This window comes from Muscardinus avellanarius, assembly GCF_963383645.1.
Source record: "Muscardinus avellanarius genome assembly, chromosome: 11".
NCBI lineage: Eukaryota > Metazoa > Chordata > Mammalia > Rodentia > Gliridae > Muscardinus > Muscardinus avellanarius.
Genome location: NC_137797.1, coordinates 67,415,439 through 67,428,095, shown reverse-complemented (window position 1 = coordinate 67,428,095; position 12,657 = coordinate 67,415,439). Strand labels below are relative to the sequence as shown.

The following is a 12,657-nucleotide window of genomic DNA, read 5'->3' as shown; positions in this document are numbered from 1 at the left end:
TGCCACCACCCCAGGCTGCGAGGTTCTAAACCATGCCATCCAAAAATTATTACCCCTCCTGGGACTTAACATTTTTAGTATTCTACCATTTCCAGGACAAATAACTGAGCCAATGACAAGTATAATACATATAAACTTAGAAGTCTCAAGTTGGTTTCAGAAGTCTCAAGTTGGTTTCAGAATGAAACCATTCTCAAGGGACATGGGAAGTTGGATAATAGGTCATGGTAGTTAACTTTTTTTTTTTTTTTTTTTTTTTTTTTTTTTGCAGTGCTGGGGATGGGACCCAGGGGCATTCTACCTCTGAACTACAACTCCAGTCCTATTTTTTATTCTTTATTTTGAAACAGTGTCTCATTGAGTTGCAAAGGGCCCCACTAAATAGATGAGGCTGTCCACAAACTGTGATCCTCCTGTCTCAGCTTCCCAAATGCTGGGATTACAAGTGTGCACCACCACGCCCGGTCAAAGTAATTAACTTTACCAAATTTATCTTCTCTGCCAGATTTTCACTATTTTATATAACGTACAGCAATTACAGTATATCTTGTAGAGATTCCACTTGAGTTATTTGTTATCAGAAATCGGAGGAGACTTGGACAGAGAGTAAATAAAAGTGCAGAACTATAATTTAATCTGAACACAGTTTTGATATGAAAAGGAGGGAAAGGGATGAACCATGCTGCCTTCAAATTCTGAAACCGAAGCCAGGGCTGGTGGCATGTGCTTGTAATTCCAGTTCTTGGGAGGCTGAGACAGGAGGATCACAAGTTTGTAGCCAGCCTCAGCTACTTCGTGAGGCCTTCCACAACTTAGTGAGACCGTTTCAAAAATAAGAGAAAGCCAGGCATGGTAGCGCTTGCTTGTAATACTAGCATTTGGGAAGTTGAGACAGGAGGATTCAGGTTTGAGGCCAGCCTGAGCTACTACTTAGGCCCTCTGCAACTTAGTGAGACCTAGTTTCAAAATAAAGAATAAAAAATAAGACTGGGGGTGTAGCTCAAAGGTAGAATGCCTCTGGGTTCCATTCCCAGTACTGCAAAAAAAAAAAAAAAAAAAAAAAAAAGTAAAAAATAGGGCTAGGGGTGTAGCTCTGAGGTAGAATGTCCCTGGGTTCAAACCCCAGTGCCCCCACATACACACATAGTCTTAAGCTGTAACTTTCTACCCTTTTCCTATGAAACAAGCAAACTTGTATTCTCAAGAAAGTATCAATTCTCCTAAATTCTGCACTCACTTTCCCACTGAGGGGAAAAAAAACTTTCAGCACCTAAAGCACAGGTAATACTGAATCCTAGTAGCCAAAATATCAACAGACAATCCATAAATGAGAAAGAAATGTAGGAGAAAGGAAAGGCTTACGGTAAAACAAAACCCAGCAATACAGGGAGGAACCAAAGAAACACGTCCCCCCTGTTTGCCTCCCTCTAGTCCCCATAGTCCCCAAATGACATAAAACACTTTTTTAAAAAAAAGACAAAACAAAAACAAGAAAAACAAGAAAATAGGCACGCATTTCACAAATTTGTGAAATTTCCGTGAATACTACTCTTCTGACAAGACAGACTAAAGAGATGCTGTTTATATTTTTTTACTTATACCAAGAAATGTTTTCTTTTCTTTTCTTTTGTGGTACTGGGGATGGAACCCAGGGGCATTCTATTGCCAAGGTACACCCCCAGCCCTATTTATTCTTTATTTTGAAACAGGTTCTCACTGATTTGCAAAGGGCCTCACTAAGCAGCTGAGCTACACCTTCAGCCCAACTTTTTATTCTTTATTTTGAAACAAGGTCTCAATGAGTTGCATAGGGCCTCACTAAGTAGCTGAGGCTGGTTTCGAACTGTGATCCTCCTATCTCAGCCCCCCCAAGCATGCGCCACCATGCCCAGCTTATATTCCTTATTTTTATCATGCATTTTTTTTGTTTCTTTGAGAAGTCATTGTCTGGGTAATTTTAAGCATACAAAATATAAGAGGGGCATAGAATATGAGTAGTTTAAACAATAAATGAAGAAAAATAATAAGTATAAGAAAAATAAACCCTCTCACCAAAAATGTATACTTTCAAGTAGAAAAATGAAAAGGTTACCAGGTTATCAGTTATAGGAGTCAAATTAAACAGTATTTCAAAATCACACACAAGAAGTTGGAGAGATCATTTTTAATTATGTACTTTAGTAAAGCTATTTGAAAAATGAAACAAATTTGCCCAATTTTTCCAACTACCTTCCATTAAGAAGCAAAAGAAAAGATATAAACCACACAGGGAAACAAGCAGTCAACAATAAAGTGGAAATCCTGACAAGGAAAAGGAAATACACACTAGGATGCAGAATAATGCAGCATACAATAGCTTTGTTAATATCTTATCTGAATTTTTCAGCATTTACCAAAATTTGGAATTTTCTCTCTGTCCATTCCTTGCCACTATTGCCATCTCATTTACATCTCAAATCCCAATTCTTAAAAACCTCTAAGCCAGGCGTGGTGGCGCACGCTTGTTTTTCATTATATGCCTTTATGCCTTTTTTTTTTTTTTTTTTTGCGGGTCTGGGGATGGAACCTAGGGGCATTCTACCTCCGAGTTACACCCCCTGCCCTATTTTTTATTCTTTATTTTGAAACCGGGTCTCAATGAGTTGCAGAGGGCCTCACTAAGTAGCTGAGGCTATCAGTAAACCACGATCCTCCAGGTCTCAGCCTCCCGAATGCTGGGATTACAAGCGTGCGCCACCATGCCCGGCTCCTTTATGCCTTTTTAATAAAAATAATTTTGTTGAAATTGACTAAAATTTTTTTTTTTGGTACCAGGGATACCCAGTATTGGGGAGGCTGAGACCGGAGGATCATGGTTCGCAGACAGCCTCAGCTACTTAGTGAGGCCTTTGCAACTCAGTGAGACTCTGCTTCAAAATAAAGAATAAAAAATGGGGCTGGAGATGTAGCTTGGAGGTAGAATGCCCCTGGGTTCCATCCCTGGTTCTGAAAAAAAAAAAAAAAAAAAATCTCTAGAACGAAGTTCCTTTTTGTCCAAATATTTAGTGTTGAATAAAACAAGCCTGCAATCTCACATATCACCAGTAAGTGTCACTGGACAGTGACATGTCATGTTCAGTTATAAACATGAACAGAAAGGCACTCTTCAGGTTCTATAAAATTAATTAATAAAATCAGATAAAACTTTTCTTATAATTCTTTTTTCATTCTTTGTGGAGCATGGTATTTAGTCTAGGAAAGAGTTAAGAAGGTTCAAAAAGCCGGGCGTGGTGGCACACGCTTGTAATCCCAGCATTTGGGAGGTGGAAACCGGAGGTTCGCAGTTCGCGGACAGCCTCAGCTACTTAGTGAGGCCCTCCACAACTCAGTGAAACCCTGTTTCAAAATAAAGAATAAATATAGGGCAGGAGGTGTGGCTTGGAGGTCAAATGCCCTTGGGTCCCATCCCTAGACCCAAATATATATATATATATATATATATTTTAGCCAGGCATGGTGACACATGCTTGTAATTCCAGCTTTTGGGAGGCTGAGATAGGAGGATCGCGGTTCACGGCCAGCCTCATCCACTTAGTGAGGCCTTGTGCAACTTATGAGACTCTGTTTCAAATAAAGAATAGAAAAAGTAGGGCTTGAGGTATAGCTCGGAGGTAGAATGCCCCCCGGGTTCTATCCCTGGTACCAAAAAAAAAATTTTAGTCAATTTCAACAAAATTATTTTTATTAAAAAGGCATAAAGGCATATTATGAAAAATATCTGATGTATAATGTACACATATGTAAGTAATTACATGGCAGATGATACACAGAATAATATATTTCATAGCATGAGACAGAAGATGTTTATATATAGTGTGGTGCGATCTCAGGTTCTAATGTTGGATTTTTCTTTCCTAAATATCTTCCTTAGCTGTTAAACATTTTTCTGGAATAACAGTAAAAAAAAAAAAAAAAAAAAAAAAAAACCATATATTTTTTCTTCTTTAAAAAAATCCAGACCCTCAAATTGGGGTTCACAATGAAGGGTACATTCTCACCTGCCTCTCCAAATATATTAAGCAGACTTTTATATTTACAAAGATATTTCTAAACTTGCTTTGTATTTAGATGGATATGTTTACAACGGAGGAGAGAGCAACATGTATTCTTCAGCAGTGTGTGTAGGAAAACAAACACCGGTAGAATAACAATATGGAAGAGAGCAAGGCAGATTTCATTACGGTAGAGTGCCTACACTTCCTCATAACTTGGATTTACACACTGCAAATCCTCTGATCTGATTACCTCCAGTGATCACGTAAAATACCGGCTTTAAACTCTTTGCCTCAGTGATAAAACAGCCACTTTGATTCACAACGAGACATTCACAATAAAGTATATTGTAAACGTACCTGTCCACAGCCCGGGGCATTGCACACAAACGGTCTGTCGTCTCCCATATTTCATATAGCTGAGCGGAGCTGAGGAGGGGGAGGTAGGGGAAAAGTTATGTTAAATACGCTGGAGCAAAAAAATGTGCTTCAAAAATATCAAGCCCAGAAACAGGTGTTCCAAGAATGCCATCTATCAAGGCTGTAAACACAGGCTACTTTGGAGAGACCCATTAGACAGGTGGCATGTGATCTACTGTGCTGTAACTGAAACTTTTAATTAGAAAAATTCAGACTTAAATAGTCAAGGAATTCCAAACCTTTGCTAGATTTTTCTTCTTTCTGCTATAGTCTATAACATACTTCTTCAGTCTGCTGAATTACAACCAGTGCAGTTCCCTATGTCAATAAATCCACTGAACATTCGATGTGGAAACCATATTTCTGAACTAGAGAAGACCAAAATTTGTCATTTAATTAATTAAGGGATTATAGGAGGGGTGCTCCATTTTACAGGGCTATAATCTGGCTCCCTGGTGTATAAACTACGAGACTGTTGGCAAGGGTCGTTTATCCCAGATTATTGCCAAAGAAAACAAAGCACCCATCCTATTGGGCTACATGGGAAATGATTTTCATTAATAAAAAAATAAAAATAAAAATCTTCGCTCCCCACTGGGAGCCTCTTCCTCCCCCACCAATCGTCTGTGGCAAATGGAGAAATATCGGTGCCCTTCCCCCTCTGATTCTATTTATGGCTAGGTTTTTAAAAGCAGCAATAAAACAAATGTCGACTCTTTGGGGGTTTACTGGGTGAATATGTTCCGGCTGTTTGTGCTGCTCTCGGCCAGAGTTCTTAGGCTGCTCTGTTGCAGCCAACAGATGTGTGCTGCTGCAGGGGATAAAAGAAATGGCACTAAAAGGCATCACCATCCATCCCCTCTATTTCTCTGAAGAATTTAACAGAATTTGTACTTTTTTTTTTTTAATTACTGAAGCTAAACTCTCAAAATGTTGATCGAAATTCTTTGTCAAAGAACAATTCCAAGCTGAACATGCTGGAGAAATTTATCATATTCTAAGTAGGAATAAAAATAAGAGATGAAGATAAGGATTAGAAATGTAAATCATAGTAAAAATATTCCTAAAATATTTTTTTTATTATTTTTTTTTTGGTGGTACTGGGGTTCCTGGAAGCCCTTCTACCTCCGGGCTACACTCCCAGACCTGTTTTATATTTTTGAAACAGGGTCTCTTACGCCAGCGCGGCTGGCTTCGAACCTGCGCGATCCTCCTGTCTCCGCCTCCCAAGCGCGGGGATTACAAGCGTGCGCCACCACGCCCGGCTTCCTAAAATATTTTGAAAAAGTGAAAGAGAAAAGGGGGCGAGGGATAATTGATAGTATTTCAGACTAAACTCCTAAAAGACATTTCTAAACATCCTTCCATAAGAGAAAAGTATGCAAAAGAATGTGAAAAAGGGAAGACAGATAATGTGAACAATGATTTGTATATGTCTGAAAATGACTTCAGAACTGTAACCAAATTTCAAATTTTATCTTGGAGATAAACAAATGTCAGGTCAATCTCAGTGAGGCCTACATTAAAATAAAATGTTAACATGCTACAATGAATCTGATAACCAGAAAACTATGCTTAAAATGCAGAGGGTAACTAGGTAACTTCTATTCTCTTAGGATTCACTCTGGGGTTAGAAACCAGTATATCTGGTTGTCTAATCAGTAATTCTACAACTAATCGGTGTTTAAAATTGTGGGGTGTCCCATAAAAATAGAAGGGGCTTCTTGGTCATCTTTCAATGTGATAGGAACATGGTCTAACCATGAAGGAAACGGATGCTGTAGCACTGCTGTAATGGAAGAGACCCTGTATGTACATACGTGCACACAGATTTATATCGCATTTAGCCAGGATAAATTGCTTCAATAAATTCTGTTCCTAGGAGAGGCCAGCTCAAGCTGATGATTGGGTACTGGGAACCGAGAGCTTCATTCCTCTTCACATAGCCCCAGGATAAGAGGGTTTTCTGGTAGGTTTGTTTGTCTTAAATACATGGAGATTTTTAGCACTTTCTGGAACCACAACATAGTGCAAAACATAAAGCAAAATAAAACACAAGTAAATAAAAGCAAATAATATAAGGACCAAGGTCATTATGGTTGAAAATCCAGATCATTTCTGGAAAGCAATTCATCTCTGGAAAAATTCCTGTTACGCTAGCAATAATTTCACCTTCTAGTCCTAAAACCTGTTTTCCTAGTATAAGCATAAAATGAGAATTTTATTTAAAAATAAGCCTCTAACATATTTTCAACAAGGAAGTAAACTACAAGGGCTAGAGTAAACACAAGAACCAGGTAGAATTTCTTATTTTTATCTTGGTTCTGTTATTTGAAGCTAAATGCTTTCATATTTTTTACTTATTTAGAGAGGGGCAAAGGTTCTGGATGAGAATGGGGGTGGCACTGGTATACGAAATAATTAAATAAATTCTGGAATGATTCCTTCAAATCATAAAATTCAAACCTTAACGTGGCTTTGCACAATCACATCATAATATATGGTTTCCAGATTTTATTTACTAGAACTTAGGAGTGAAAAATCATGTTTTTCTTAAAAGAGGAAGAAAATAAAAAACCTTTGGGAGAAAAAGTATTAAAATCTAACAGAAGTAAGCATTTTCATTGCTCTTAAATGTTCAACTGACTGCCACTAACTGGGATTTCCTGCTTCCTTCCCAATTTGCTGGCCTTTGTTTTGCCGTTTTCACCGAAAAGAGATCACAATGGGAGGAAGCCGCTTTCTTTCTTAAACACCCACAGTTATTCTTAACCCTCAATTTCTTGCTCCTTGTCATCTCTATCATTCTTGATTTAAAGACAATTTAAATATTTAACAATATAAATAATGTCTCCCCACTTAAAAAAAAAAAACCCCAGCTGATACCTTTTAAAAAAAAACTTAGTTTTCAGTCTGCTACATCTCTTGCTACATAGAAAGAAGCTGTTATTTCTGACACTAAAAACAAATTTTCTTCTGTCAGAGAAGTCAAAGGCTCTCTCAAAAACAAAAAGCAAGTTGAGTGTGGTGAAGGACACTTGTAATCCCAGCATTGGGGAGGCGAAGACGGAAGGGATGGTGGTTCGCGGACAGCTTCAGCTACTTAACGAGGCCCTTTGCAACTCAGTGAGACCCTGTTTCAGAAATGAAAAGACTAAAAAAGAGGGCTGGGGGGTGTAGCTCAGAGGTACAATGAATGCCTCGGGTTCCATCTCTGGTAGTGGAAAAAAAAAAAAAAAAGCAAAACAAAAACAACAAGCAACACATTTCTGTAGTATAATCAGACAAAAAGTGAAATCTTTAATAACAATGCTGCCACCCATTAGAATTTAACTTGCAGCTCCTTTGTAATTACTTCTTATTTTTAATTTTTTTTTTTTCCCGGTACTGGGGATGGAACCCAGGGGCATTCTACCTCCGAGCTACACCCTATTTTTTATTTTTATTTATTTATTTATTTTTGGTGGTACTGGGGGTGGAACCCAGAGGCTTTCTACCTCCGGGCTATACTCCCAGACCTATTTTATATTTTATTTGGAAACAGGGTCTCACTAAATTGCTGAGAGCCTCACTAAGTAGCTGAGGCTGGCTTCGAACCTGTGCGATCCTCCTGTCTCAGCCTCCCAAGCGCGGGGATTATAAGCGTGCGCCGCCACACCCGGCTATTATTCTTTATTTTTGAAACAGGGTCCCATTGGGTTGCAAAGGGCTCCACTAAGTAGCTGAGGCTGTCCTCAAATCCCAATCCTCTCTTAGCCTCCCAAATGCTGGGATTACAAGTGTGCAGCACACGTCTGGCCTCTAACTACTTCTTGCTTGTGTTTGGGCATGACACTCAGTGTGTCAGCTCTGTTTTTTATCTATTCTTCAGGATGAAACACAAACATTTTATAAACTGGAACAATAAATGACAGGAGAGGGAGGGATACACACACTAAGAAGCACTGCCAAGAGTAAGGGAGAGGAGAAGCTTTCAGAAAGAATGGTAGGATGGGAAAACAAAGGTGGTTAGTCTGGCCTAGAGGCAAAGTCAGTGGGAAAAAGGCTCACATACTCAGAATCCAGGATGCATAAATGAAAAAAATTATTATTTACTCAAAAGAGAAAGTAATGTGAATGCTAAAAAGTGAAATCCCACGGTTTAGATGATTTTTAACAACTGAGATGATTTCAAAATGCCTATGTCTAAGAGCTTTGTCAGAGCCAAAAGTAGATCAATGTGCAAGTAAGAAAACAGATTCTCTGTGTAGTGTGTGTGTGTCTTGGAGATTGAATCCAGGGGCCCTTTTTATTTTTGTATTCTTGTAAAAGGATCTCCCACCAGGCATGGTAGCACACACCTGTAATCCAAGTACCTGGAGGCTGAGACAGGAAGATCACAGGTTCGAAGCCAGCCACGGCAACTTAGCGAGGCCCTCCAGACCTGAGTGAGACCTTCTTTCAAAATAAAAAAATTGGGCTGGGGGTATGACTTGGAGATAGAATGCCTCTGGGTTCCATCCCCAGTACCAACAAAACAAAACACAAAAAGAACAGGGTCTCCCTAAGTTGCTAAGGCTTGCTTCCAACTGCTATCCTCTTATCTCAATCTTCCAATTACAGGCATGTGTCACCACATCTGGATTTACCTTGTTTTTTCCTCATTACTAGGGATTGAACCCACAGGCATTCTACCTACTAGCCACACACCCCCCCAGCCCTATTTGCTTTTATTCTTCATTTTTGAAACAGGGTCTCACTGAGTTGGCAAAGGGCCTCAATAAATTGCTGAGGCTGGCTATGAAACTGCGATTCTCCTATTTCTGTCTCACAAGTACTAGGATTATAAGCATGCACCACCAGGCCCTGCTTTTTTTTTTTTTTTTGGTGGCACTGGGGATGGAACCCAGGGGCCTTCTACCTCCAGGCTATACTCCCAGACCTATTTTATATTTTATTTGGAAACAGGGTCTCTTAAGCCTGTTGAGGCTGGCTTTGAACCTGCGCGATCCTCCTGTCTCAGCCTCCCAAGCGTAGGGATTACAAGCTTGCACCACCACGCCTGGCTTGCCTTTTTTTTTTTTTTAATAGAATGATTTTTTTTTTAAATAGAATGAGGATGAAGTCTGTAATCAAAGACTACAAAGTTAATTCTCTGAACTTATGTTTATCTCTCTAGTAAATAATTGATGTTAATAAAATGGTCCAAATCTAAGTAAGAAATAAAGGCCATGTATAAAAACAAACACTATGTTTGGTTTTTTGTGTGTTTGTAGTACTGGGGATAGAACCCACGGGCATTCTACCTCTGGAGCTATATCCAGCCCTATTTTTTATTCTTTATTTCTGTGTATGTGTGTGTGTTACTGGGGATAGAACTCAGGGGCATTCTACCTCTGAGCTACACCCCCAGCCCTATTTTGTGTGTGTGTGTGTGTGACTAGAGACAGAACCCAGGGGCATTCTACCTCCAAGCTATACCCCCTGCCCTATTTTTTTATTCTTTATTTTGAAACTAGGTCTCACTAAGTTACAGAGGGCCTCACTAAGTAGCTGAGGTTATTCTTAATTTTTGAAACAGGATTTCACTGAGTTGCAAAGGGCTTCACTAATTAGGAGCTGAGGCTGCCTTCGAACCTGTGCGATCCTCCTGTCTCAGTCTCCCAAATGCTGGGATTACAAGTGTGTGCCACCACACCCAGCTTAAACATTAGGTTTCTAATTACAAAAAGCAGACATTGAAAGGTACAAATACAGGGCATACATGATAAATATTTAAAAATTCACAGAAATCTAGAAAGAGATTAGACTATCATTCCTTTATTCAAAAAAAACACACACTACTATAGTACTTGGGAGGTTGAGACAGAAGGATTGAAGGTTCAAGGACAACCTCAGTAAGCAGCGAAACTCTCATTAACCTAGTGAGGCCTTATTGCCAAATAAGAAATAAAATCGGTCTGAAGGTATAGCTCAGAGGTAGAATGCCTCTGGGTTCAATTTTCAGTAATACACAAAAAATAATTTAAAAAAACACTACTAAAAAACTAGTATGCTTGGCATGATGGTGCATGCCTGTGCTTTCAGTACTTGGGATAATGAGACAGGAGGATCAATGACCTAAGGCCAGCCTCAGCAACGTGGTGAGACTCTGAGCAGTGTTGTGAGACCCTATTTCAAAATAAAAATTAAAGGGTTCACTCAGGCCAGGCATGGTGGCAAAGGCTTGTAATCCCTGCGCTTGGGAGGTGGAGACAGGAGGATCACGCAGGTTCGAAGCCAGCTTCGCAACCCTGTTTCCAAATAAAAATATAAAATAGGTCTGGGAGTGTAGCCCGGAGGTAGAAGGGTTCCATCCCCAGTACCCAAAAAAAAAATTTTTAAAGGGTTCAGGGTATATATCTTAGAAGTAGAAATGCTGTTGGTTCAACCTCCAGTATAAAGAAAAAACAAACTATTAAGTGCCATGCAAAATGAATATGAAAAAAAAAGACACCCAGTTATGGTGGCATACATATACTTTTAATCATAGTATCTAGAGGTTGAGACAGGAGAATCACAAGTTCATGGCCAGTTTCAGCAATTTAGTGAGGCCCTCTGCAACTTAGTGAGACCCTGTTGCAAAACAAAGACTAAGCCTGGCACGGTGGCACACATCTGTAATACCAGTACTTGAGAGGCTGAAAGAGGATGGCAGGTTCACAGCCAGGCTTAGCAACTTAAGTGAGGCTCTCAGCAACTTATTAAGACCTGTTTCAAAAAAAAAAAAAAAAATAGGGTTGGAGGTGTATCTCTTTAGTGGAATGTCCCTGGTTTCCATCCTCAGTACCACAAAAATAAATAAATAAATAAATAAATAAATAAACAAATAAAGTGCAGTTTAGAAGATGGAATGTCCCTGGGTTCAATCTCCAGTACCAATATATATGATACGCACACATACACACACAAACACAATTGGCCCACACTTATAATTCCAGTACTTGGGAGGCTGAGAAGGAGGACTGCGAGTTCGATGACAACCTCAGATATTTAGTAAGGCTCTCAGAAACAAGGTAAGGTCCTGTTTCCAAATAATAAATAAAACTGGTCTGGGGCTATGGCTCTGAGGTAGAATGTCTCTGGGTTCAATTCTCAGTACCACAAAAAAAAATTTTTTTAGCAAAATCAAGTAGCTGAGACTGGTTATGAATCTGTGCGATCCTCCTGTCTCAGCCTCCCAAGCACTGGGATTACAAACATGCGCCACCACGCCTGGCTTTTTAACAAAATTAAAAGCTAGGGGTGGTGGCACAGGCTTGCAATTTCAGTATTGGAAGGCTGAGAAAAGATAGGCACAGGTTTTTGGCCAGCCCCAGCAATTTAGTGAGACCTCTCCGCAACTTAGAGAAACCCTATTTCAAAGTAAAAAGAAGAAAGTAGGGCTGGAGGTACAGCTTGGAGGCAAAATGCTCCTGGGTTCAATCCCAGTACTGCAGGGGGGAAACACCACTTTGTAATTCTGATGAAATGATCAGTTGCCCACCCTTTGAGAAGCACGAAGAAGGCTGAAAAGTTTATAATTTCTTTCATGTAGAAAACAGCTATATTTTTCAAGTTTGCCCTTGTAAAACAGCAGTTCTCAAAGGGAGCTCCAGGGATCCCTGCAAATTTCTGAGACCCTTTCAGAGGATTCATGGAAGGAGGGTGAGGGTGGTGTGTGTGTGTGTGTGTGTGTGTGTGTGTGCTCACCCATGTGCGTGTTTACTGGGGATGGAACCCAAGAGCACTCTACCTCTGAGCTATACCCCCAGCCCTATTTTTTAGATTATTTTGAAACAGGGTCTCACTAAGTTGCAGAGGGCCTAAGTAGCTGAGGCTGTGCGTGAACCTGCGATCCTCCCCTCTCAGCCTCCTAAATATTGGGATCATAAGAGTGGGGTACTACCCTCTTTTTTATTTTTAAACAAGGTCTTATTAGACTGATGAGTCTCACTACTTGCTGAGGCTGTCCTTGAGCCTCTGATCTTCCTGTTTCAGCCTCCCACGTAGTGGGATTACAAGCATGTGCCACCATGCCTGAATTTAATCACTCATGTGTAAAAGGTCTATTTAAAGAGTAAGACAAACTAATATATTTTAACATAACAGTTTTGGGGTTTTTTTGTTTTTGTTTTTTGGTGGTACTGGGGATGGGACCCTTCTACCTCCGGGCTATACTCCCAGACCTATTTTATATTTTTTTTAT

General features: G+C 39.7%; 1 protein-coding gene across 4 annotated transcripts in view; it reads right to left on the bottom strand.

The window, feature by feature from the left end:
* LOC308270263 (cyclic AMP-dependent transcription factor ATF-7) overlaps nucleotides 1–4,446 on the bottom strand; it is a gene marked incomplete at both ends in the record, with an annotated part of 83,789 nt that extends 79,343 nt beyond the window's left edge. For 3 of the 4 annotated variants that reach the window (XM_080706063.1, XM_080706064.1, XM_080706065.1), the window contains one exon: nucleotides 4,392–4,439. In XM_080706063.1, the coding sequence (XP_080562189.1) occupies nucleotides 4,392–4,439 (48 nt within the window). Of the gene's footprint in view, nucleotides 1–4,391 lie in introns of all 4 variants that reach the window. The other variant, XM_080706066.1, reaches the window with a different exon arrangement.
* Between the last annotated feature and the right edge of the window lie 8,211 nt (nucleotides 4,447–12,657).